Raw genomic sequence first — 26,633 nt, 5'->3', positions numbered from 1 at the left:
GGCAGAAAAACAACACCCGGCCACAGGTTGCCCCTAGCCCTGGCCCCTCTGCAGTGGGCACCAGGGAGCCTCCCCGGGACCCCTGCCTGCGGGTTCTGGGCCCTGGGGCTCCGACAGGGCACCACCTGACAGGACACCACCACAGTGGCCTTCCACCCAGGCACAACTGTCACTCCCGTCCACAGAGGGGAAGCCACTGGGAGAAGGGACAGCACTGTCACAGCAGGGGCAGGGGACACCCAGCCCCATGCCGGGACCAGGCCTGAGTGGCTCTGCTCTATGCAGGACTTCACCTGTCCTTTGTAGGTGAAGATACACTTTGTCTAACTTTCGCTGCTGCTAGGTAATTTCTCCTTTCTTTTTATAACTTGGAGTAATTTTATTTTTTCTTGCTTTTAAAAACAGTGGTAGGGGCTGGGGACTTAGCATCACAGTGCCTGCCTGGCAAGTATAATGTCATGAGTTCGATTCCTGGTACCAGACAAAAAGAAAAAACAAAAACAAACAAACAAACAAAAAACAGTGGTAGGTGCTAGGGATGTAGCTCAGGAGCATAAGCACCTGCCTGGCAAGCGCAAGGTCCTGAGTTCAATTCTCGGTACCAAAAAAATGTGAAAGAAAAAGTGGTAATATATGAAACCATAAAACTTCCCACCCCAAGCATCCCTGGCATAGCCTGAGCATTACCAGTGTGGGTGGCTGCCACACCCACCTCCAGCACAGCCTTCCACCTCCCAAGTGGACACTGCCCCAGCCCGACACCCTGCCACTGCCCCACCTGACGGTTTCGACATGGAAAGCATGCGCCATGCGTGTGCGCAGCCTGGGCCCCTCATGCAAAAGCAAGGGGACATGGGCAGGTTTCCACCTACCTTGGGGTCCTCTGTGGGCTCCAGATCGGCCTGAGCCCCAGCTGGTACCTGCCCCCCACTGCCAGCCCCATCTGCAAGCTGCGGCTCCTCTGCATCTGGGAGAGAGGGCAGAGGCCATCGTACACCTTGCACCAGGCGTCGTTTCCCACAGCCCAGGGAGCAGCCCAGGGGAGGCCTTGATTGCTGAACACATGCCCTGACCCTTAGCTCTGAGCCTGCTGTAGCCAGTCACTCCAAGAGGGCGACCTGGCCAGTCAGCGAGACAGGGTGAGGGCAGGGGGACAGGTGTGGCAGACACCACCTGCTTCCTCTGCTGCTGCTTACCTGGGTTTGGTACAAACAAATTAGGCGGGATCGGAAGCGGGGCGAGTGGAGCAAAAAAATCTGCAGGGGCCAGGGATGGCTCACTCCGCTGGGCCCCGCTTGGGTTCAAGACATCCACATAGCGAGCTCTGGATCCACCTGCCAGGGGAAGGGTGCACATTCACCCTGCTGGATTTCACAGGACAAGGCCCCACCCGTTCTAGTGCCCCAGGCCCTGATCCTGACTGAAGGATGGGATGCTCCTGTGCCCACAGGCCAGCAACATGGATGTGAGGAACACTGCCTGTGCCAGAGAGCTGGACGCTGGCCTGAGGGCTTTGCTTCCACCACACTCGCTTGCCGTCAACCCTGGTGCACCCCGCGCTCCCCGACTTCTACCCAGGTGGCGTTCATTACCTGCTTTCCTGGAAAACACGTTCACAGAGGCTGTGGGAGGCCCGCCAGGCCCGGGGGGAGTGCCCTGAGGGGCTCTGGGGAACGCCATGGGAGGTGGGGGTGGAGCCTTCTTCTGCAGAGTGAGAGACAGCTCAGACACCCACCTAGCACCTGGAAGCCCAGCTAAGGCTCCCCAAAAGGAGCCCTAAAATACACTGGCAGCGAACACCTGAAATCACACCATACCTCCTCTTCTGGCTCGTTTAAGTTCACCCACTGGTTTTTCTTTTCGTCCCAAACAATCTGCCAGGATTTTAAGAAGAAAAAAATCAGCAGGCTGAAGCTCCACGCAACCCGTGTCTGACGAAGGACGTTCGCTCAGGTCTGTCCTGACCCCGAAACGCGGTATGAACCATGAGCCACAGACAGGCAGAGCAGACCTCGAGACACTCACCGATTTATTCTTGTCGTCCGGCAGGTACGCCTCCGTCCTCTTTTTCCCAGGGAGCCAGCGAGAGAACCAGGACTCGCTCTAAACAGAAAACCACCCAGACCCCGGGGCGCTGTGCTTTGGGGACGAGGACACAGGGCCCCCAAGGGGTCAGAGCCAGAGCCTAACAAGGCACTTCCATCTGGGAAGAGAAAAGGCTCGAGAGCTGGTGTGGGCGAGGCCACGCGTGGTGTCGCTCTTCCACTCTGCACTATGCGCTCAGAACAGGAGACACCCACTGTTTTCTTTTTTGTAGGGCAGGAATCAAACTCAGGACCTTGGGCTTGTAGGGCAGGCGCTGCATCACTGAACTATATCCCCAGCATCTTTTTCCAGCTTGGCTGTCACACCAGGCTGAGCCCCAGCCACACACTGTGGCACATGGCACACACGGCCAACACTGCCACAGGACATGGGGCAGCTGCCCAACTCGCAGGGCCCTCTGCTATGACAGGCAGTGGCACGAAGGGGCTCTGGGGCTAGGACATGTCCTCACTGACCAGGAATGACAAACACAAAACACTCCAGCTGTTGTGGCAACACCCTTGCTGTATGGATGCACACTCCTCCAAGGAGAAGCGCCAAGGCGCCTGAGCCCCAGGACGCCCCACTTCCTCCCCAGTTGCCTCCTCTGCCCGGCTGCACGGCTGCCCCTAGAGGGCCCTGCTCTACCTTCTTGGCTTCTCTGGTCTCTTTCCTGACTGCCGGGGCTGCTCTCTTGGCTTCAGGCACAGGTGTCAGAGGCGGGGCAGGCTGTGCTGATCCTGAGCCAGCGCTGTTCCAGGCTGGGGGCGTCTCCAGGTCCTGTGCCATCCTTGGGGAGCCCTGTCCCAAGAGAGCATGAAGCTGGCTCTCCTGATGCTCTGCAAGAGGAAGGGTGGCAGGGCAGGAAGGTGCCACCCAGGGTCCCTGAGAGCAGCAGGCAGAGGACAGTAGGGAGCAGAAGGAGAGTGGCGAAGGCAGAGGAGAGACGCTGCCACAGCTAAAAAGCAACTCCCACCACGAGTGTCGTGGTTCTCAGAGCAAATACTTAGGCACTAGGCACATCATCATCAGCCGGGAGATGGCACATAGAATGAGACCGGAGGGTAGGATTGGGCAGTTAGACCAGCAAGATCGGAGGGTATGATCATTCAGAGCCCGGCAGGGAGAGGTTGCAATGATCAAAGGCTTTTTAAAAGTTGTCACTCCTGGTGATGACACTGCTGCCAACAGAGACATGGGCATGGGCATGGGCTGGATGTCCGAAACCATGGCACGAATACCGCGCCTCCACACCAGAGCCACTGCCTAAGGACGCTGTGCCCACTGGGCCAGGGGTCTGTGAAGCAGCTCCTGGCACATGGCTTTTGGAAGAGCATCTGAACCAAACAGGTACGCTGAAGTGAGCTGCAACTTCAGGGCAAACAGGAGTTCTAGGGCCCCAAAGGGTGCCAAAACCTAGGGAGGGGGCCTCCACTTTAGAAAGTCAGATGATGTCACTATATTTAGCTATTCCTTCCAGCTACCTAAGAGTTGCTTTTCCACTACTGAGATCTGTCTTCTTACCTTTTCCTGTCAATGTTTTCACTAACTCTTTGTATTTCAAGGATTAAAGTGATTTTAAGAAACAAACTAAAAGATAATTTCATAACCTTCATTATCTTCCTATTCACAAGTACCTACCTACTCCATCAACTTTTCAGAAAGCACAGTTTAAAAAGAAGTGGTAAAGTACCAGATTAGCAAAATTTCCACCAAAATCCTCCTCGCTTGGCTCGGGCAGTGAGTTTCTGACAGGTGACTCCCGTGGCACCGTACCTGCCAACACAGGAGAGAGTGGCCATGACCCCCTGCTCCTCAGAGTGGAAGGAGCAGGGTACCCGCATGATGGGAAGCTGGCCAGCGGCCCAGGCCAGGGCAGGGCACACAGGGCAGGCGTCTGACACCAATACGAAGGTTTCCCAAGCATGTGGACACTGTTTTGCTTTCAGGCCAGGTCTGTGATTCCTTTTATTCACGTAGATCCAGAGAGGCAGGCACAGAACAGGCGGAAAAGCCCACCCCTCGGCCTGTGCCCCACACAGGAATTTATGAGTACAGTTTCTCCAAAGCCAGCACGTGTCCAAGACTATTTCAATACACCCTGAATGGCTGTTATGCTTCCCAGTATAACAAACCATGCTGGCCGTGACTTCTAGAACTTCTAGTCCACAGTCTCTGCCTCTGGTCATCCATGGAACCAAAGCCAGCCTAGCTCTGCCCTCAGGACAGCACCTGGCAGACGCACCTGGGTCCAGGCTCTGGGCTTGCAGAAGGGGACCACTGTCTTGCAGAGATGAGGTGCCAGATGGCAGGCCTGGCCCCGGGTACAGAGCCACAGGATCAGGCCTGGGGGGCTCTGGGAAGCCGAGTGCAGACCCTGGGGTTCCGTAACCAGGACCTGGCTCCAGATTGCCCAAGGGCGATGGCACTGGGAACATCGGCACCCTAGCGGGGTGGGGTGGCTGGCCGCCAGGGAGAGTCTGCAAAGCTGTGGGGACAGTGGAGAAGAAGGTAAAGTCACTGAGGCCGAAGGAGCCGAATGGCACACTGCAGACAACACATCTCTTCCCGGTTATTTGTGCAGCCACACTCTGACCAGAGTGGCTGAGAACACCCCTGCCAGTGGGGTGCAGCAAAAGCACATTACCTTCCTGGGGTAGGGCAGGGTGGACCCAGACCTGGGCTCCACCCCAGTACGGCTGATGCAGGCCACTGTGTGGCCACTGGGCACTAAGCCCTGCTGGTTTACCAAGTCCTATTCTTCAGTGCAAGGAGGCACAGGCCACCCATGACGCCTATGCACCCACCCACCCAGTGCATGAGCAGGGGCCTGTGCCTGCCAGCACGTGCTGGACACCACCTGCGTGGTGACAGAACAGGGCACCAGGCACAGCAGTGCACATCTGTGGCCTCAGCTGCTTGAGTGGCTGAGTGAGGAAGATCACTTGGGTCTGGGCATTTGAGGCCAGCAAGGGCAACAGCAAGATCCCGTCTCAGCATGATAGAACAGCCCCACAGGGGCGAGCCCAGGAGCAGGTAAGGGAAGCGGTGAGAAGAGCTGTGGAGCAGGTCTGCGGGTACAGAGGGTGGTGTCCGACTGGAGATGTGGGTCAGCGCACGGCGGGATACCAAGCTAGGGCCAGCACAGGAGGTCGGGGGTCTGTGGGGCAAAGATGCGTCCTTCTGCAGGGGGGGAAGCAGTAGAAGGCAGGCAGGGCAGGAAATGTGCTCACCCAACCAGGAGTACATGTGGGGTACAAATGAGAGGAATGGGGTGGCTTTTCCTGAGACAAGGCGGGCAGGGAGAAGCCAGGTGCGGGTGGGTGGTGGGAGCCCTGTTTCGACGCAGGTTTGAGAAGCTGCAGAGAAGCACGAGGCTGAGAGGTGGCCAGAGCTCAGGGCCTGGCTGGCGGGGCAGGGGCGTCAGTGATGGCCAGTGTAAAGACCAAGGACAGAAGCAGACAGCAAGGAGGCCGAGGGGCCTCCAGACACCCAGTGGCCGACAGCATCTCCATTCTCCAGGCAGAAAGCAAAGGCAGACCCTAGAGGGTAGGCTGGGCCACCACAGGACCCACCTGAGGGTGGGAGCTGCCCGCCTGGGCTCAGGCACTCTGGGCCAGGCAGTAGGGATGGCTCAGTCTCCAGCCCCACCAGCTGGCCGAGTCCGGGGCCGTCCAACTGCTCCGCTTCAGAGCCCGGCGTGCTGGGACACTGCCAGGGGTCGGCTCCATCCTGGCTGCAGGGCACAGTGCCCTCCTGAGGGAGGAGAGGCAAGCACTGCAGACAGGGTGCTGCCTGAGGGCACCCGGCACGTAGCCCTCTGCCACCAGCACCTACTCCCCTCTTCGGGAGGAAGGCAGCCACCCGATGCTCATCCTGGGCAAGGAGGGACTCTAAGCACACATGCTGCTAAGGTTACACCCTTGAGATCAAACACCTTTCAGGCAGAAATGGCACAAAGCCCTGGTCACACACTCTGACCAGTCCCCAGGCGGTTCACGGGAGCCGGCCCCTACCTGAATCTGCCTGTGCACATGCCGCAGCTGGACCAGCCACGCAGGCTCCACAAAAGACTCCTCCTCTGGCTTCTCCTTCAGCTGAGGGTCAAAGAGGCGCAGCTGGGAAGCCACCTAGAGGCCCCAAAACACAGCCCCAGTTACTGCCCGGCAACGTGAGGAAGGCTTCCATGTGTCCAGCCTCCTGGCCAGTGCTGAGTGGGAATCACGTGTTCGTGGGCAATGAGAAGCTGGGTGACTAGCGGAGCCGAGGTGGCTGTCTCCACGGACCTGCGCCTCCCTGACCCCATGCTCAGCTGTGGCAAGGAGGGGTGCGATCTCTGATGGTACCCAGGGACTTGGAGGGTATGTGGGGGACGCGTTCTAATAATTACTTGAGGCAGGACACACAGATGTTCATTAATTACTCTGTACTTCTGTGTAGATCTAAAGATTGCCACCGTGCCAAATTTTCATACCTATTACAAGGCGCACTTTCAAAAACAGAGCTACTGGGGAGGGGAACATCCTAACATGTCTGGCGCTGGTGGCTGCCACAGCTGGCATGTGTCTCCACTAAACAGGTGAGAAGAAGCCAGGACCCAAATCTTGACCTCCAGATCAACTGGCTCAAGTATGAACCACACAGAGCCCTTCTGCTGTCGAAACTCACTGCTGAGTTGTCCCAGCACAAAGTATCTGCTACGCTAAGACTGCAAAACACACGATACCTGCCCTGGGCATTTAGTGATGCCACAGGCTCTGGGAACCTGCTAGAGTCAGCATTTATGGCGACGCTGACCCCACACCTGCAACCTGGGCCCAGGCTCCCTGCCATCAGCGCGGCAGCCTCTGGGGAGGCCCTGGACCCACCTGGACCAGCTGGCCGAGCAGCACGGGCGAGTAGATGTCCGGCCGCGTTAGGATGCTCTTGGCGATCACTTCACAGTAGTGGAAGGCCTGGGTGGCAAGTCCCATCTCAGCCAGGCGGCAGGAGTAGATGAATTTGAACACCTAGAGCAATTTAAAGACCCACACTGAGCCTCCGGGTCTCCCTGGTTCCAACAACGTCCTGCAAGCTATGAACTGCTTTCCACCTCTCACCTGTCACTGCTCCCACACCCACCACCAATAGTACCGGTTATCCTGCTCCGACGGGGTAAGGTCGAAGCAGCTAAGCTCCTATGAAACACGTCTGCCTCCCCTGCTGCAGGCTTTTCTTCCTTTCTTTTTTGTGGTCCTGGGAACTGAACCCAGCGCCCTGTACATGTTAGACTAGCATTCTGCCACCAAGCTGCATCTGCAGCCCTTTTTAAATTATACTGTTAGCAAGCTGACCTTGGCCTCCGGAAGGGCCAGATCACAGGTGTGTGCCACCACACAGCCAAACCAGAGAAATCCTCACCTCAGTATGCTTTGTTCTCCAAGCACTATGGATCAACTGCCTCCCTAGGCTGAGGCCCCGAAGCTGTCAGTGCTGGCCACCACCCACACTGGAAGGCTGGGGCCACATCCTCCTGCTTACCTGGAAATTAGGTAAGGAGCAGGTCTGGGCCCCGAGGGACTGAGCATACTCGTAGGCTTCTGTCCGTTGAATAGCTTCATTGGTGGCAAACTTCAAAAATGGCAAGCTGTTGGGAGAGTGAATTATTCAGATTGAAAAAGCGGGCAGCTATTGGCATCACAAACCTTGGAGCGAATCACCCAGGAGAGTGTCCCACCATGTGACTAATCCAGGCAAAAGGCCAGCGATTTCCACAGGAACTACAACACAGGGACCCGTTCCTCCTTAAAGGAAAGCAGACACCGCTCACGGTGCCTCACCTGTGATTTGATCCAATCAAGACGAGCTTTGTGGTTTTCTTCGTATACACCCCAAATCCAACCTGGGCCATGAGGTAGCAGAAGTGCGCAGCATCCAGGAGGCCTTTGGAGGCTGGGAGAGAGAGCAGCCGGCTCAGCCCCAGAGAAGCAGTCATGGATGTGGGTGCTAAGCGAGCGAGAGCCGAGGCCTCGGTGCTCCTGGTGTGGCCCCCACAGCCCGCCCGCAGCCACCCAGGACGGCAGGCAGCCACCTGCGCTGACCCACCGAGGGTGTCGCCCATCGTGGCCATGGTCCTGGACTCCACGTCCACACTGCTGCTCAGGTTGGACAGGACCATGGCAAGGTGTGGCCTCCAGTCCCCCCACTTCTCGTCTCCACAACACTACAATGAGAAGACACAGAAGCAGGCCCTCGCCGGGAGTGCTGCCTGAACACCCCAAAGGCTGGGCCCAGGAGAAAGTGGGAGAGGCGCAGGGCTCACCCCAAGGACGGGCACTCACCGTGGACGCAGCAGGTGTGCGCCCAGACATGAGCTGGTAGAGCGTCTGCAGGGGGTCATTGATGGGAAGGCTGTTGGCAAACCTGGGCAGACACGGGGTGGCAGGACTGACCCTGGCTTCGCGGGCGAGAGCCAGCCCAGTCCCAGCGCTTTCACTCAATCACCACACAGACGCCTGACCTCAGCAAACACACACATCTGCAGCTAGGAAAGCTTCAAAGGGCGCCAGGGGAGGATTTGCTGAAGCTTTCCAGAAAATATGAAGCAGCAGCAGTCAACAAAGACTTTAGAAATCCCTCGCCAGTACAAGCTGCACAGGCCACGCGGGCGTAGCAGACGCCTCCGACACCCTCTGCCGCAGCAGGCTCCACGCAGAGTGCCTACCTGGTCATGACGCGGGCATGGGTCCTGCTGTCCATCTTGCTGGCCAGGAGTAGGGCGTGGCCCCACAAGCCATTCTTCATGGCGGACTCCAGCGCGTCCTGTGAAGGAGTTCAGGGCTCATGTGAGCTGTCAGCACTCCACACTGCTGCAACAGGCAACCACAAACATACGTGCCAGTGGCTGGCGCTCACAGACATGTCGCTGTTCCTCATTGGCCCTTGTTTCCAAGTCCCAGGGTGGGGGGACGAGCGCTGCTCTTATCTCCACCTCAGCGTAAAGACACACAACAGCTGGAGGCAGCAGCACCCCATCCTGGCCATCCCTCTGCCGGGAGCTACATCACTCCAGCTCCTCTACATGCACCTCACAAATGACCAGGCACAGGACTACATTAACGTGGCCCATGCCCAAACCGTCGGGGTGGGGCTCAACACTTTCCAGACAGGAGGAAAAGTGTGACAGGGATGGGGCATCACCAAAAGCTAATAGTTTACACAACCCATCGCTTGTAAAATGCCCGCTTCCAGTCCTACTGATCCAGTATGAGCTTTCAGTGGGCACTGGCACACGCCTATGGTCCCAGCTACTTGGGAGGCTGAGGCAGGAGGATCACTTGAGCTCAGGAGTTTAAGGACAGCCTGGGCATCATACAGCAACCCCATCTCAAAAACACAATTTTCTAAGTTGGGCTGTAGTTCCCGTAGTGACAGAACAATGCTTTAATCCCCCAACAAAACAAAACAAAAATCTCAGCTTTCTGAAGCGATCATGATACAGTGGACAGGGAGCTCTGAGCGCTGGATGCCCCTGCCACGCACAGCCCTAGGCCAGGGTGGCAGAGCCGGCTCCCTGCCTCCGCTCAACTGTTTCGGACATGATCTTGACCGCAGTCCCTCCACTCTGCCCAGCAGACGGAACAGCCACCATGCCATTGCCTGTGTGCCGCTCTGGGGTCTGAGCATGCCTGGCTATGCCGCAGGCTGAGGCTAACCTAGGAGAACAGGTTCGGCTGCCTCCAGCACACTGTACACTGTCGTTCCGACGCTCTGCAGGAAGTAGCTGCGCCAGCCACGGACTTCCTGCTCACACGCCTGTGGACTGAGCTTGTGAGCCCTGACCCGGGCACAGCCCAGAGGGGACTACCTTCCCACCAGAGACGGCCGGCCTGGGCCACAGTGTCCCACACAGGAAATGCCATGACAGGAGGGCTGGTCTCTGCCCGGCGGGGTTCCAGCCCAGACCCACAGTGGCATGGCGCGCCCAGGCTCCTCAAGCAGAGTGGGTACCTTCTTGCGGCCATAGAGCAGCAGCTCCCGGAATCTCTCAGTCTCCTTCTCCAGGGTGCTGGTGGCGGCTGCCTGACTGTCCATGAGGAAGGAGAGCTGGGCCTCGCCAGACTCCTCCTCCTCCGCCTGCTCCACAGGCTCATTGGTAAAATCGATCAGATTTGCCTCATTGGGCGACTTCCCAGGAAGCCACACTGTTCTGTGGTCTCGCAACAAGAGCTCCGCGATGTCTGTTCCCACCACGGTCTGCAGGGTCAACAGGGCCAAGATGGAGACAAGGTTTCCTCCAACACAGCTGCCAGTAGGAGGACGGTCCTCAACTGTCAGAGGAGGGGCCTGACTGGGTCTTCACAAGTGGCACACGTTAGGACACCACAGGACCACAGCTGGACTCGGGACCACCCTCAGCTCACCGCATGCCCCATCTCCCTTCCCGCCAGACTCCCCCACATGCTGCCACGATGCTGTCCTCGTGGAGCCCTGTCATGCAGGCCACCGACAGGGTGAACCCCACCTAAGGCCAGCAGGGAGAAGTGTGGGGGACACCCAGGGCACAGACCCCATTCTGCCGGCACAGAAGGACAATGAAGTTCCAGAGGAGACTCGCAGACTCCTTGTCCAGCAGGGTGTCGTTCTGTAAACACTTTGTCGCTTTGTTCTGTGCAAAGTTAATGACATCCACCTTGTGGGTGTCGCCTCTGTAAGAAGAAGGAGCACGGGTGCCACGGGTGCCACGACTGCAGGCCCAGCTTGGTCGCTGCCACCGAGCCCACACTAGACACCTCCCTGAGAACTCACTTTCCAAGGGGCCCCGGAAACGCACGCAGCTCCTCCTGCTCCGGCGTGTGCTGCAGCAAGGTCTGCAACAACATGGGACACAGCACAAAGCTTGCGGGGCAGCCCAGCCGCCACACGCGAGGGGCGCCCTCTCACTGCCCCAAGGCCCCAGCAAGGTTTGCAGGTAGGCCTGAGACCCATGTGTACACTCTTCCCTGAGAACCGAAGCAGGGCCCCACCCCCTGGGGCAGGAGAGGCCCTGGGGAAGCATACGTTAATATTTAATAACAAGACAGAGAGCTGAGCACAGTAAAACCACGCCTAACGCAAAACAGCAGCTTGAAATGCTGACTTCTGGGAGCACAGACGTGAACAGGGGCACCAAAATCCTCCGCATGGGCACCTCCCACGGGGAGTCACCTCCTGAGCCTGAGTTTCTAGGCACAATGAGTGGCCAGGCCCAGGCCTGCCGTACCTCCATGCTGTGGATCTCCACCAGGGCAGGCTGTCCTTCCGAGGGCAGGTTAGGGATCACCTTGATAAGCTGACCGCCAGGACCAAACCTGGCACAGAGATGTGGCACCGAGAACTTCTCAGGAGACGTTGGCCTGGACGGAACTGCGTTTAGACAGGGGACAAGAAACAAGCAGCCTGTCACTTCTCAGTGCTCTTGCACCTGACCCAGAGCTTCCCCTCCTGGGCGACGGCGAGACAAGCTCAGCCTCAGACTTCAACACAATTGAAGGCCCTGGGGTGGAAAAGGAGATGCTCAGCTGAGGTGATGCCTTAACCAACTGCGGAAAAAGGCCAGCGTCATGGCAACTGCACACATGTGGCTTTGTTCCAATAAAGAGCCCTGAGTCCAGCACTCTGGAGAAGAGGCTGGGACGTGGCACATGGCGCAGGCCTGGAAACACGCATCCCCTCCAAGACTGCTGCGGGCGGGCCAGTGCTGGGAGCACACAGGGTCTGGTGACTGCACACGGGACAGGCAGGCAGCCTTAGACACAGCTGAACTGCAACCAAGGGAGGAGAGAGGCCAAGCTCTCAGAATGGATGCCCTTGTTCTGATCCTGGGCGGGTTACAGGTGGAGCGCCGCACCTTGCTCCACAGCGGGCCAGGTGTCCACAGGATAGCCGTACTCTGCAAAGCCAGGAGCACCGCTGAAGTTGCTGCTGTAGGCGCCGTAGGCGAAGTCCCCGTGAAAGGAGCCCGGGGGAGGGGGGGCCTCGAAGGAGGCGGCAGTCGCAGTGTGGCTTCTGTAGATCTGACTCTTGGAAGAGAACGCAAGCGGGGAGGTGAGCTGCAGGAGCTCTGGGCGCCGGGAGCGGGGTGGGGCCCCGGGGGCGCACCTGGTGGGAGTGGGAGCTGAGGCTGCTGCGGCGGCTGGGCAGGCTGTGCGCCGACTGCTCACTGTGCACGCTGCGCCTGTCCGCCTCCTCCCCGTAGGCGTCCCTGTGGGGCTCTGCTTCGTCGTCGAAGCTCCCGGCGAAGCGAGGGTCGTATCTCCAGTGGTCATCACCCTTCTCAGGCCTGCAGGGAGCCAGCACCAAGACATAGAACGGGAGTGGGAAGGACCCCGAAAGACACCCACTGCAGAGAACCCCCAGCCTCAGGGCCCTCACCACTCCCCCTGCCAAGGCACATGACAATGTGGAGGAACAGGAGCTGGGCCTTGCTGCAACCCCCGCCTCTGGGCTGGGGGCAGGAGGGACACAAGGGGCCCTGGGAGAGAAGGACCTCGACCTGATGACTCCCCAAGGCAAGGCTCGCTTCTCACAGCTGAGCTGGAACCTGGGAGGGTGTGGTCCACATTCCCTTCAGGAAGTAACCAAAGCAGCAGGTGGGGGACTCTAGGGCCACAGCTTTGATGAAGCCCACAACACAAGGGTGGAGTGACAGGCGCACCCAGGCACCAACCTGCCGCCACTGTATGTGTAGCTTTCCTTCCTATGCGGGTCGTACTCAGCGTCGTACCAGTACCTCCGGTCCCAGGTGCGGGGGTCCCGGAATCGAGAGCCACAGTAGCGGTCCCAGCGGCCCGGGTCTATGGGTGAGGAGTGTGGGGCTAGGTGTTAGTGAGCGCCGAGAACCTGGTTCCTTGGAACCTCCCCAGGAAGGGAACGTGCCAGCGTCCAGGTGGACCCCACACCCCTTGGGGAGAGCAGGTGGGAGCCCTGATGTGAGACAGCCACTGTCCTGCTGTGCAATGACACCCTGTCGGGGGCTGCCAGGCTGGTCTCAATACAGTTTTTGGTTAAAAAAAAAAAAAAACTAGCCTGGTATAGTGATGCACACCTGTAATCCCTGCTATTTGGGAGGCTCAGGATGGAAGAATACAAAGTTTGAGCCCAACCTGGGCAAACTAGCACAACCCTGTCTCAAAATAAAAGTTAGCAGGCCAGGCATGGTGGCACACGCCTATAATTCCAGCATTCAGGAGGCTGAGGCAGGAAGGTCACTGCAAGTTCAAGACCAGCCTAGGCTACATAGTGAGTTCAAGGCCAGCCTGAGCTACATATCAAGACCTTGCCTCAAAAAACAACAACAACAAAAAGTTAACTAATAGCTGGGGATATGGATCAGTGGTACAGTGATTGTCTAGCATGGGCAACCCTGGGTTTAATCTCCACTACTGCCCAAAACAAAACAAAACCAAACCTGCTAAAAGTCTTTTGTTTTTCACAGCTACTATTTTTCCTGTGGTGCTGGGGATCAACCCAGGGCCTTTCCCATGCTAGACAAGTGCTCTGTCACAGCTACACATGCCCGGCTCCAATGACTACTCTTTAATGGTTAATCTCAGCCAAGGGTGCAGGAGCATACCTGTCATCCCAGTACTCTGGGAGGCTGAGGCAAAGAGATCGTAAGTTTAAGGCCCACCTGAGAACACTTAGCAAAATCCTGTCTCAAAATCAAAGATTAAAAATAAAAAGGGCTGGGGCATCATTCAATATGAAGGCCTTGCGTTCAATCCTCAGTGGCACACATACAAAAAGTTAACTCCAATTATAAATTTTACTAATATCTCTTCCTGTGATCCAAAAGATTTTAAGAAGTAACTTTAACATTAAAAACTAAGTTTTTTGCTTTTGTTTTGTTTTTTGAGACAGGATCTCCCTATATAGTCTAGGCTGGCCCTGAACTCATGATCCTCCTGCCTCAGCCTCCCAGGTGCCAGAGTTACAGGCATGCACTACTACAGCCAGCTAAAAGCAAAGTTTGAAAAGGAGCATGACTGCTGTGATCAGGCTGGATGTACCACTTTCAAGAAATGTATGCAGAGAATCTACTTAAAACAGGTGTCAACGTTCAGGAGGAAAGAGCCGTCCTGGGAGGCAGAAGGGCCCGGTAGGGAGCACCGCCCAGATGCCACAGGGTCTCTACGGAACTTCCGGCTCCTCCAGGACATGGCTGTCTGCAGCCCATGTGGGGGCAGGCAGGTTTAGAAGCCCTGAGAAGTCCCAGAAGTGTCTCACACTGGCAGTGCAGTGAGCAGACCAGCATGGTCAGTGTGACCAGAGAGGAGCTTTTCACCAGGTCACATCACAGCACAGATCACTGTGCAACAACCAAGGCAAAGAGTTGAAAGGTTGCATCTCACGGAAAGCATTGGTTGACAATGTTCTCACCACTCTGGTTCAAACAGAGAAACACAGCAGAGCGCAGTGCCAGGGAACGCACAAGCTCCAGGGAACATAAGCCATGCACGCATGCTGCGTCCACAGGCCAGCTCTGGAGCACACCTGCAGGCAGGGCACTCTAAACATACCTCCATAGTCATACTGGCTGGAGTAATAGTTTGCATAGTAATCGCTCTGGCTGCTCCATCCATTCTTGGAACTATAGTACCCTTCGGGATACCCTTGCCTGAAAAGCACACAGGGCTGTTAAACACATATCACCCCTTCCTTCAAGGGTAGAAGACATTCACAGTACAGACTTCAAACTACATTCACAGCAGCAGGCATTCATCAAAGCACTCCAGGCTCACGACAAATTCTAATCAGAAAATCCAAATGTGGCCAGGTGCAATGGTATACACCTGTAATCCCAGCTATGAGGGAGGCTGAGGCAGGAGGATTGCAAGTTTGAGGCCAGCCTGGCCACTTACTGAGACGGTCTCAAAAACTAAAAAAACAAAGTAAGAAAGGGGCTGGGGATGCAGTTCGGTAGTATGGTGCCTCTGGGTTCAGCCCCAGCACCTTCAAGGACGAGGTCACCAATTCCCACCGTAAGGCTAACGGGATCCAGCTCAGCAAAATCCCCACATGGTGGCCCTGGAAGTGAGCTGACCCTTCTGGTGTCCAGTGCCACGTCCCATGAAAAAGCTTCTGATTTGCTCAGCAGTAGAAGAAAGTGCCCAGGGTATCATTACTCAGAAGCTCCACTGCCAGCAGCGTGTGTGCCTGGTTGGCCCGGAGTGCCCATGGCAAGTCGGAATGCAGCCCAAGAGCCCCCCAGGGGACCATACTTGGGCCACCACAGCCTGACCCAGTGCCAGCCCCACGCGCCTCACCAAGCCATGGCCCTGCCTCTCATGACAGAGGAGGGGGATTTAGCAACACGATCAGGTGCAAGAGATTCTGGTGCTTTCGATTGGTACTTTTAATTTTCCTAGTGGCAAGTTTTATACACTCTAATTTTTTAAAAGATAACTTTTTTTTTTGGTACCGGGAATCAAACCCAGGACCTTGCGCTTGCCAGGCAGGTACTTGTGCCACTGAGCTATATACATCCGGCCTGCATCTGATTTTTTAAAATGTGACTTCTCATGCCCCTTCAGGGAGGGTCACTTGATGGAATCTGGCTACTTGGCCGGCACACATCTGAGAGGCCCAGCCACCTATGCTCTACTCACCGGGCTGCCCAGCCAGTCACACCCCATCCTGGCTGCAGGCCCTGTGGGGTCGCTCTGTACTGACCTGCTCAGCAGTGACTCGGGGAAAGCCAAGAACTCACCACCTCCTCGGCCCCTCAGCAGCCCTCAGAAGTGGAGACATAAGGCCTGCAGGGACCTGACGAGCCCACATAAGGGCCCCCACTGCTCCTGCCATGAGAACTTGCATGTAGAGCCCCACCCCAGCCAGGCCAGGAAGGGGAGAATGTACATTCTGTCCAGGCTGTGACAAAGTCAGGCTGAGGACACTCCGAGGACCGGGACAGAAGAGAAAGTCCGAAGTCACAGAGAGGAACCTGGCCTGTCACCCTCATGCAGCCACTTCCAGCCTCTCAAAGTGAATTCCCTCACAAATCGGTAGGTAGCAAGGGGAAGACGGGTGCCCAGCTCCACCTCCGCCTCCTGCTCTTGCCTGCCCGCCGCACGGTTCCCTCAGGCTTCCCACTGAAAGCTGCGTTAGAGCAAACCCTGCTTCCCAGGGGACGTGGGGCACCACGGTTTCTCACAGCTTTTTGTTTTTGGGCAGCGCTGGCAACAGAACCCAGGGCCTTGCACATGTGGGCAGGGCTTTGTACAGAGCCACACCCCAGCCCATAACTGAGAGACACAGCCCAGAGCAGTCAGCTGTGCACACCCACACACGCACCTCATGTGTTTGGCGTGCACCTTTGCAGCGAGGTGCACCAGGGCCAGCTAAGTGGGCAAAGGCTCCCAGGCAAGGCCTTCTGATACAATGCTTTTGCACATCAGAACCCGACGTGGCTGCCACGAGGCACTGCTCTGGCTCAGGTGAGGAGCCATGGCAGCAACCAGAGCCCACACTACAGCCAGCTAAAAGCAAAGTTTGAAAAGGAGCCAACTGCACCAATGCCAAATTCTGAGTACAGATCAAGAGCAGCTCCGGGTTATGGGACACCGGCAGACTTCCACCTAGGCAAAGGCCCCTCCATGGAGGGCACTATACTATGACGTTCTCCAAACCTCTCCCCTGCAAAACAGGGGCCCACTCGGCCAGCACAGGACACACAGGCCCGACTCCCACAGCCCTGGGCCTGGGAAGGCAGCCCTGGGAATACAGCACAGGAGCCAGCCTGGAAGAGGCGGGCACCATACACGTCTGTGACTCGTCCCTCCAACCAGGTACAGCAGTCTCAGTCTGAGAGCACTGAACGCCCACCAGCAAGCTGCCTGTGCCCAGAGACAGGGATGAAAGGTGGGAGTGCACAACGCAGAGGTCACGGCTCTTGGCTCAAGCAGGGCCTGGCCTGCCTGCGGTGGGGCCACACGCTTGCAGATCAGCTCAGCGTGGACTACAGGTAGCACTGCGCTCAGCCCAATGTACAACACCGCCTATCATTTGCCGTGCTGACCAGACACACACAGGTAGCAAGAGGCTCACAGAATTCTCTACGGGATTCTCCAATCACTACATCACCATCCTGCAAGCATCAGCAACACAAGCATCAGCCTGGGGAGAGGGAAGCAGAGACGAGGTGCAGCGCCTACCTGGCAGAGGGCCGGTCTGAGCAGTGACTCGCCCGAGAGCTGGGCCGCTCAGGCTCGGGACAGCGGTAGCTCTCGGCGTAGGCTGATGCGGAGCTGTCGTAGGGCCTGTAGCGGTGCTCGTAGAGGGCATAGATGTCCTGCGGGAAGAGGGTGAACATTAGACCCCATCCAGAGCAGCCACGGGGCAGCTCCAGCTGCATACATGCCCCACAGCAGGGCCACAGCAAGCTTCCTTCGCACATACAGAAACCCACTGGTGATGCACGTTTGTCACCCTAGCACGCTGACAGGCTGAGGCAGGAGGACTGTAAGTGGGAGCCCAGACCAGGCAATTTAACAAGACTCTGTCTTAAGAACAAAGTGCTGGAGGTGTAGCTCAGTGAAAATGCCCTGGGTTCAATCCATAAGACCTCCAGGAAAAAAACCCCAACCTACCATGCAAAGTCCCTGTCAACAGCCAGGCAGCAGAGCCTGCCGACACTGCCGGCCTGGCCCTGCATAAAAGAAGAGGCCTCCTGGATGGGCCTGGAGGCCAGTGTGTGGCAGCCAGGTCTCCAGAGGGCACCTGAGGTTTCTGCCGACTGAAGTGGGACGTGTGTCCTGCCTCAGGTGAGCAACAGCAGCAGGAGTCTCTTTGGCAGGTCCTACAGGCCTGGGAAGCCTCAAGAGGACAGGACAGTCTCGTCCAAGGCTCTTGGTCCCATCCCAAAGCCACTAGGTCCCAGCTTGTCTTTAAGGAGGGGTCAAGTGGATGTGGAGCTGGGAAGAGAAGAGCAGTGCAGCTGCAGCCCCAATTCTGCCCACCACATCCACAGCCACCCGCGAACCCGTGTGACGTCACAGGAAGGGGTGTATTCTCCCTAGGACTGGAGACCACGGAGACAAAAGGGAAGGAAGGGGTGCCAGGCTTGGGCTGCCTGGAGAGGGGCCCAGGGAGTACACGGCTGCCCTCACTCCACTGCCCCGAGGCTCCAGTAGAGCAGAACACCCTCGTGATGAAATGAAGATTCCCAGCTCCTTCCTTCCACATCAAGGACACCAGGTTGCAGGGGCCACACGTGCAACTGCTCACATCTATCAGTGTAAGGATGCTCCGGGCCAGGCAGGACACACAGCCCTGGGGCCCTCACAGGGGCTGCTTGTACAGCCCACGCAGCCTGGCTCCTCGGGCCCTCCCTGCAAAGCCTGGGGCTAGCTGCTCCCCACGGTGCAAAAGTCAACCAGCCAGCCCACACACAGCAGGCCCGTGGCTGCCAGTGACACCGCAGTCCACCTCAGAGCCAGAGGTGCAGGAATGAGTGTGCCCACTTAGACTATGCTGTTTCAAACTGCCGCAGGGTTAAAGAGAACCTACATCAAACAGCAGCCATGAGCCTGCATCACTGCAAAAACAGCAAGCAAAGAACACGGCAGGGCCTTCCCACCTCCTGGGGCACCGCCTGCACTGAGACGTTTCAGGGCTTCCCATCCCCCTTTGCTATGCTGTGTGGGTTAGCCCTCCAGATCTAACCTGTGCCCCTCAGTATTTTCTTTTCCTTAGGAGAAACTAAAACAACTCTAGTTATTCCTGTTGCTTCCTACACTGGCTGATGCCAAGCTTCCAGGGGCTAAGCCCACTTCCCAAAGTGCACAACATGAAGCTGTGCTCTACAGTGATCACCGGGGTTCCAGAAAACAAGGGGAGCTTTCTGTCCCCTAACTGGAAACACCAGGCTACGCATAAAAGGCACCGCTAACCGTAACGCAATGCTAATGCTCAGTAGGCACCCTTAAGGGGTGCGCATGACCAGAGAGGACTTCCAGCAGCACTGTGTGGGTCTGGACAAACAGGTCACTGCCCGGAACACAGGAGAGGAGCCCGACAGGTAAAACAAGGGAGAAAGATGATGGCGGCGCCGGTGGTGGCAGCGTTCACTTTACCTGGTAAGAGAACGAGGCTGTCCCAGGGTCCGACGGGTATGGTGCTGGGTACTGAGCTTGGTAGGCATCATACAGGGGTCTGTAATAGTAGTAGGATGCCAGGTCCTGAGGTGGTGGGCCAAACGCACTCAGAGGTGGTGGCTGTAGCCATGGCTGCTCAGGCCGCACTGCTGCCTGGCTTGAGTCAGTGGAAACAGCCGATGCGCTGGAGGACTGAGGGGGCCGAGGCAGGGGCTTCTGGCCCGAGTCAGCCAGGGCCGAACTTGCTGGTGGCTGGGCTGAGTTCTGGGACTGTCCTTGTGTCAGGGGACTTTCTGCATTTGAAGCTGCTTGGGGCGTTTGTGGGGGAGAAGCCTGCACCTGAGGGAGCACCGCCTCTGCCTGGGCTCCGAGGCCTTGCTGGTCCTGGTCATCTTCCCTCACCTGCTGGTAGAAAAGGCCTGGATTACGCGCCCCAGGCACAGGCTGTCTGGGAGGGTTGGTGGCAGCCTGCTGAGCGGCTGGGCCCTCCAAGTAGGACGGGCTGTACAGTCTTACAGGATTTTCCAAAGTTCTGCTCAGTGTAAAGTCTAAGGCTCCAGTGGCTTCTTCCTGGTTACTGGAGTGATTTGCCTTCAAGCTGCTAGGCACCAAGGTACTGCTCGCAGGGGGGACTAACACCACACCTGTGCCTCCAGCAGGGCTGTTAATAAACTCAGGAAGAAGCTTTTCTGAATTCTGAGTCCTCTGCCTTTCTGGAAGCAAGGTCTTAGAAACTGGAAGGGATAGTGGCTGCACAAGCAAATTAGCAGGCTGATTAGAACCCATTTCAGAAGAGCTGGACCCCTGTGGAATATTACTGACACCATTAGGCAGAGACAAGCCAACCGCAGCACTGGGTGCGACCCTGGACAAAGCAGCATGTTCACCAGAATCAGTGCCGAGGGCCCGGCTGCTCACTGCGGATTTGTCCCCCAACAAAGCCTCTCCCCAGGACTGATTCTTCTCGGTAGGATTCGGCAAAGACGCAGAAAAATTAATGGGCTGAGCCAAGTTATAGCTTTGATCAGGCTGGGCAATCAGGACGGGCTGATTTTGCAAAGCCTCAGTGGGTGGCGAGGACAGCAAACTTGCGTAACTGGAACTTGCCTGGCACTGAAGGGATGCGTGGCCACCCACCTTGGGAGGGTTCTCGAGGTTCTCTGAAGCACTCAGGTGAGCTCGGCTCTGCAAGGGGTGGGCAGGGGCTGGTTTCCGCGACTGCTGCCCAGGCAGCCTCTCTTCTGGAGGCTGAACGACTGCTAGTGGCTGAGGCTTTGCAGGTACATACAGTGCAGGAGCCGCGGGGGCTAGGAGCACGTTGCCACCAAAGTCTGGCAGCTCATTTTGTGCCCAGAGGGTCGTTGCGGGGCTCTCACACTTCACGGACCCTTGGGCCCTGGCTAAGGGCCTCTTCTCTGGAGTTGGGCGCACCATATCCAAGGGGGGTGCCACTGTATGTCCAGCTTCCCCAGTCGGGGGAAGAGGCGGGGGGCAGGCCTGGGGTGCAAACAGTGTCTCCATGTTGTCCGGCGGCTGCTCCAGGTTGCCTGGGGAGGCGTCAGGTGGTGCGGTCACAGGTCTGTGCTTCTTCATGCTGTCACCGACGCTCCTCACTTCACCCACCACGTTGGCACGATCTGCCTCAACTGGCTTCACCCCAACTGAATGGGATTTTACTGGCTCAAAACAACTATTTGCACTTGTCTGGAATATACCTGTAGGTTTGGGTGGGCTTGGAGTGGAAGGCTGAGACAAAGTGCTGTAGTAATTCTGGTTCCCACCAATCTCCTCTGAATCGCCTCCCACAGGAGAAGAATCAATTTGCTTAAAAAAACTGCCTGTCGTTTCATCTTCGGGCTTTCCCACTTCCTGCTGGATGAATGTGCCCACCAGCTCCTGGGACCTGGCCGACCCAGGGAGACTCCGGTGGCTCTGGCTGCTGTAGCTGGATGACATGCTGTCAGATCGAACTGGGTGCACGGGTGTGTCCGGGGCCTCAAGGTTCAGTGCCCCACCGCGGGTGAGGCCCACGGTACTATGCCTGGAGACAGGTGGTCCAGGAAGGAGCCCGCGTCGGAACGGATCACTTGAGGAGGAAGCATCCAAACTTAGGGGCTCCTCCGGCAGCACTTCTTGATTCTGAATAAATTCTAAGTTTTCAACATTCTCATACTGTGAGCCACGAGCATCACAGGTCCCTGCACTCACTGTGTCACCCCAAGTGTCACTAGCAGCACTGTTAGTGGTTTGTTTATCATTTTGGCTGCCTGCAGAATGAGAGAAATAAGGCTGTGTGCCTCCTTCCTGCTGTGTGGTCTCACTGTGGGAGCCCTGAAGAAAGGCCTGAGGGACAATACCAGCCCCATGTGCAGGGCGGAGCAGGTGGCCCAGTCCAGGGCTGGGGGAGAAACCATCGAAGTCCAGGTGGCCAGCTGACCCTGCCTTTTCGGATGAGAGATTCTCCTCATTTTCTGTCTCTTCCCCTTGGAAAAACATGGAGAGCGTTCCTGAGGCTGTTTCCGCTGAGGCTTGGCTAGTCCCAGGCCCTGCGGGATAGTGGATGTGGTTTTCAGGACTATTTCCCTGAGTGAGGGGATTCCCAGGGGCAGGGTCCCGGAAATGCTCTTTCACTTCTGGATTCGCTCCTGGATTCTGCCTGAACTCCTGGCTTTCCCACATATTCTCGACCCTGGGATTGTGCCCGAATGAATTTTCAGGGTGGAAGTTACCTACTGAGTGGTTTCCACTTTGCAAGGGGGCTGCCTCGTTTCCTCTGCCACTGGCCAAAGGGGTCAGAGGAGATGCCAGCTGGGCATGGGGCTCGCAGCCAGAGCCATGGTGCAGGCTTGATGGGGCAGGGAGTTGGGGAGTACTGGTGGCTTGGGGCCCCACACTCTGGACCAGTCCTTCTGGGCCAGGTGAATGATACTGCTGGGAGGGCTGGGGGCTGCCCTGCACTGGTCCCCACTGCGCCGGTGTAGGTGGCCCATGCTGATGGGCCCCATGAGACTGGTCAGGCCCTCCTCCTGGAATGTAGTGGGATGGATGCAGCGGGGCAGTCAGAACTTCAGGTCCTGAGCTGGAACTGACTTCGGCACTCCTGCTCATCTCATGCCCGGGCAGCGATGGAGAGTTGGACACACCAGCAAATGGATCTGTGCTGAGCTGTGACAGAGGTCCTGCCAGAGGCTCCTGGGGTCCTCGGGCACTGTCCCCAGCACTGGCATGAGGAATAGGCAGGCCAGGCCACTGAGAAAACATTGGCAGGGCTGGGTCATTCCTGGCAGGAAGGCTGCTCTTGGGTGAAGTATTCAGAGGGGTGTTTTGGAGCATCTGTCTACTAAAAGCAAACGGATCCGTGACTGGCTGCAGTGGACAAGGTGGAGCTGCCAGGGCACTACTACTGACTGGCTTCCTGTAGCCGCCGCCACTACCCCAGAACATGCTCCGGGAAGTCCCAGCCGGAGGGGGTCCAGCCACACCAGATGGGACCGTCTGGGGTGGCGGCTGCATGATGGGTCTCCTACACAGGAGGTGCTGCTTACAGAGGCAGGGTAAAGCTCTTCCTTAAGATGCACTGGAAAAGAAAAAGAAAAAAATGAAAATGAAATCCATATATTTAAACCACTGACTACAATCAAGAAAACTATGAGAAAAGAAAAACTAGATACAGCTCAGAAGTAGAGCACTTCCCTAGTGGGCACAGAGCCTGAGGTTTGATCCCTAGGACCGCCAAGAGTGACAGGGGGATGCGAGGGCTACACATGACCTGAAGTCAGTCATTCATTCATTTATGGCGTGGGGGGGTGGGAATTGAATTCAGGGCATTGTGCTTGCCAGGCAGGTGCTGAGCCGCTGAGCTATATCCCTGGCCCTCTGAAGTCATTTAAATCCTGAGGACAACCTTGGTCCCGGACTCCAACCCAGCAGAAAACATTCATCCTTGCGAGCTGCTCTGGGGACTCTGGAGGGAGTAGACACAGGAGGACTCACCCGGCTTGGCTACTAGCTGGTTAAATTCAGACAGCCCTCTCCCCTCAGAAATTGCCTATGCATCCTGCCCACTGCCTCCAGAGTCCCTTACCAACATCTGGGGGATGCAGTCTTCCGTATCCCCAGAAAATGCTTGTTAATCTTTGCTATTTCCCCACAAAGCATTGCTAGGTCCAGAGAGAAGCAACTCCACTATTAGGAAAGGAACACCACTTATCATACTTTTCAGGTATGCTAATTTTAAATCTGGAAAACAAGACTGAACTTTGTTCTTCCGGTTTCTTTAATGAAGAAGCATTATACAGTACAGAGTGATAAAAGCTACTAAGTGTTTCCATCTTCCTGGATACAATGTCTCACTTCTTGCACAGTGACTAGTTTCCTTTGAAAACACTGCAACAAGGTTGCCTGTGACCCTAGAAATTGTAACTAAGCCTAAAGAGGAATCCCTAGGAAATTCAGGGCAGATTCAGAGGGGCTGACTGAATTCACAAATTTCCAACAGCAGGAGATCAGACTTCTGGAAAATAAAGGGGCAAAATCCTCACCACCACAACAGTGTCTTCTGTTGTTTGGCTTTGAATAAAATACAGTACTGTGATCTTGACTAGCTAACCTGTCCTTTCAAGGGAAAAATTCAAGTTCTGCACCTTTAAAGTCCTTATCTTTGCATCAGTATGTTGCCCCAGATCTGTTTAGCTAATTCAAGAGAAAATTAAACCGAAGGGAGAAATCTTGGGAAGCCTTTGGAGTTTAATCCACACACCTCTTAATCCTCAGAGTCTTTCTGATAAAAAGAAAACACTGATGTCTGTATTATAAATAAAGGCCACCATTTATAAGTAAGCTTCTAGTCCCTTCCCAAAAACTAGTCCTGTTGATCCTTTAATTCACTGATATTAGCCAGGTGTGGTGGGGCATGCCTTATGATCCCAGCTACCCAAAGAGGATGAGGCAGGAGGATCACAAGTTTAAAGCAAGCCAGGGGAACCTAGTGGGACCTTGTCTCGAAATAAAAAGGTTTGGGTTGTTGCTCAGTGGTAGTGTCCTTGAGTTTGATACTTGGCCCCAAGAAATTTATTAAAATAAAAATAATTCACTTAACACTGCCCATATGATCAACAGGGGATCCTTTCCAACTGCAACCTCACTGCAAATCCACTCAACTTCAATGCATCCTACTCAGATCAATACCAGAGCTCTCACTTAGTTCTGAGCAGTCATCTTAGGATGATACAACTTCACCTTCCAGGGACCAGAGGTAGAAGCCCAGCCGCCTTCCCTCAGCCTTCTCTGTTTGCCCACCCCGCGGCAGGCCACCATGCACACAGGAAGTCCTCCCACCGAGGGCAGGACACAGACTTGTACGTCCCTCCTGAACACTGGCTGCAAAGAAGGACGGGCTTCCCAGGTCGTCCTTCAATACAACACTCTCAACCACCCCATGCAGGTTATTTACTTATTTATCTAAAAGATCTAAAATAAAATGTGATACAGAGCACAGACTCAGAGAATTGGTTCCTCAGGAATTACTGTGACAGTGAGCCTGAGTGTCCAGCTAGGCGGCTCAGGGAAGCCTCTTCTCTTCTGAGACACACTAGGTGGGAGATGCACACAAACTCCATCCATAAAATGAGAGAATACAATGACTTTTTCCTAAGGTCACTGCTGGGTTTAATCTAACAAGCAGGGCTGGGGATACAGCTCAGCAGCACAGCACTTGCCTGGCAAGGGCAAGGTCCTGAGTTCAGTTCCCAGTGCACCCCCGCCCCTGAAAAAAATCCTACAAGCTTGTACTTAGGGTGGCTATTTAACAGGAAATCTTTTTTTTTTTTTTGGTTTTTCTCCGGTACCGGGAACTGAATTCACGACCTTGCTTTTGCCAGGCAGGAGCTTTTGCCGCTGAGCTAAATCTCCAGCCCCTTTAACAGGAAATCTTAAGACTTAAATGTTTTCCCTGCAGAAATTTAAGATTATTTTCTCAACTCTACTAAACTAAGACCTGTTTTATAAGCAAACATTACCACCTAGAAAGGAGCCCCCCCAGCCCTCAAACTGCAAATGACAGCTCTGTAGCAATAATGCCAGTTTCACCTGGAACAAGCTTATGACTTGAACATTATTCTTTTCTTTTCTTTTAAATTTTTTCATTATTCTTTTCATCTTCCTCTCTACTCACCAACAGGAAAACAAGGAACTGCCTATCACTTAAACTCAGGACCACAGTAAATTTACTGTTTCGAGTCGTCTAACCCCAACAGGCACCTGTTTGGGAGACCAGCTGATCCTCTTTAAGATGTATTATTCATAAACCCGGCTCTTTAGCTCACCTGTCTAGTACCTATGGGAGTTCTTACCCAAGGCCATCTGCAGCATGAGTCTCTGACCACAGGACTGGGTATTTAAAACACACAGCTCCTCCTCCACCACTCCCGCACTTTTTCTCACTGCCACTAGCCTCCAGCTCTCCCTGTACAAACCCAAAGGAGCAGCAAGAAACAGCTAGTCTCTGATTACACTCTCCCTCACAGCGACTGTCTGCTAGTGACCCCATCACACTAGGGACACGTGACAAGGCACAATCCTCCCAGCTAGAACTGGAACCGAAGACATTCAGGTGTTGGACAAGGCGGAGGAGCCTAAACACTGCTAAAAGTGACAGACCCACGAGGACACTCTGACACTCACGTAGGATGTCCACGGAAACAAAACGGAGTCATACTACAGTGCACCCAGCACCTCAGAGAAAAGTTCCAGGACAGCATGAAGATTCACTACTACGAGGGGAAACCGAGTTCCAGAAAAAGAACGAATCACCACTTTGCCTCATTTGTTTGCAAGACACCACCAGCACAGAAACTTTGAAAGAGGCTAGGAACAAAAACTGCAGGCGAGCTGCATTATGCTGAAACTTCAAAAAGTACCACGCAGAAACTACAGCCTGTGGTTCCGCTGCTTCTTACTACATGGGCTGGCTAACACCTGCCTCCTACAGATTTAAAAGAAATTCTTAATAAGCAATCCACCCCCAATCATACCAGCCGTTTAGAGACGTTTTTAAGCGAAACAGTAAAAACTGATTCCAAGTGGCTTAGCGTGTCTGGGAGCTCCGCTGTAACACCTGCATTCCTCTACCCCTGATGGAGAGCACCGTCCTCGACCTCCCTTGCGACATCCTGGCCACCCTGCCAAGAGATTACAAATAGGTATATCGCTGCTCCTTGGTGCAAACGTCAGTGAACCCACATCGCTGAAGAAAGTCTTCCGGCCAACGAACGCCAAACACTTTCAGAACCTCTGACACACAAAAAACACGCTCAACCGCCAGAAACTTCCTAGCGTCCCTTCGTGCGAAGTGGGGGTTCTGCGCGCCGGCCGGGCCCTGACACCTCTGGGAGCCCGGTGGCCCGCGGCGGCGACCGCAGCCCCTCCGTGCCGCGC

The 26,633-nt window shown here is 55.7% G+C and overlaps 1 protein-coding gene across 7 annotated transcripts in view; it reads right to left on the bottom strand.

The window, feature by feature from the left end:
• Positions 1-26,633, bottom strand: part of Sec16a (SEC16 homolog A, endoplasmic reticulum export factor) — a 31,692-nt gene that overhangs the window by 3,607 nt on the left and 1,452 nt on the right. For 5 of the 7 annotated variants that reach the window (XM_013506686.1, XM_013506689.1, XM_013506688.1 and 2 more), the window contains exons 2-27: positions 19,179-22,776; positions 17,259-17,395; positions 14,625-14,722; positions 12,773-12,899; positions 12,205-12,385; positions 11,954-12,125; positions 11,327-11,469; positions 10,873-10,934; positions 10,634-10,772; positions 10,075-10,320; positions 8,789-8,886; positions 8,406-8,487; positions 8,170-8,287; positions 7,905-8,016; positions 7,606-7,711; positions 6,954-7,094; positions 6,102-6,215; positions 5,661-5,841; positions 4,331-4,573; positions 3,779-3,861; positions 2,734-2,886; positions 2,026-2,103; positions 1,818-1,874; positions 1,593-1,704; positions 1,197-1,334; positions 873-967 (exon numbers count right to left, since the gene is read on the bottom strand). In XM_013506686.1, coding sequence (XP_013362140.1) covers positions 873-967; positions 1,197-1,334; positions 1,593-1,704; positions 1,818-1,874; positions 2,026-2,103; positions 2,734-2,886; positions 3,779-3,861; positions 4,331-4,573; positions 5,661-5,841; positions 6,102-6,215; positions 6,954-7,094; positions 7,606-7,711; positions 7,905-8,016; positions 8,170-8,287; positions 8,406-8,487; positions 8,789-8,886; positions 10,075-10,320; positions 10,634-10,772; positions 10,873-10,934; positions 11,327-11,469; positions 11,954-12,125; positions 12,205-12,385; positions 12,773-12,899; positions 14,625-14,722; positions 17,259-17,395; positions 19,179-22,712 — 6,750 coding nt within the window. In that variant the 5' untranslated portion in view covers positions 22,713-22,776. Of the gene's footprint in view, positions 1-872; positions 968-1,196; positions 1,335-1,592; positions 1,705-1,817; positions 1,875-2,025; positions 2,104-2,733; positions 2,887-3,778; positions 3,862-4,330; positions 4,574-5,660; positions 5,842-6,101; positions 6,216-6,953; positions 7,095-7,605; positions 7,712-7,904; positions 8,017-8,169; positions 8,288-8,405; positions 8,488-8,788; positions 8,887-10,074; positions 10,321-10,633; positions 10,773-10,872; positions 10,935-11,326; positions 11,470-11,953; positions 12,126-12,204; positions 12,386-12,772; positions 12,900-14,624; positions 14,723-17,258; positions 17,396-19,178; positions 22,777-26,230; positions 26,378-26,633 lie in introns of all 7 variants that reach the window. The other 2 variants (XM_013506687.1, XM_013506690.1) reach the window with 2 other exon arrangements.

Source organism: Chinchilla lanigera, unplaced genomic scaffold (assembly GCF_000276665.1).
Source record: "Chinchilla lanigera isolate Chin_1 unplaced genomic scaffold, ChiLan1.0 scaffold00112, whole genome shotgun sequence".
In the NCBI taxonomy this organism is placed as follows: Eukaryota; Metazoa; Chordata; class Mammalia; order Rodentia; family Chinchillidae; genus Chinchilla; species Chinchilla lanigera.
Note: the sequence above shows the minus strand (reverse complement) of the source record. Positions and strands in the feature narration are given on the sequence as shown.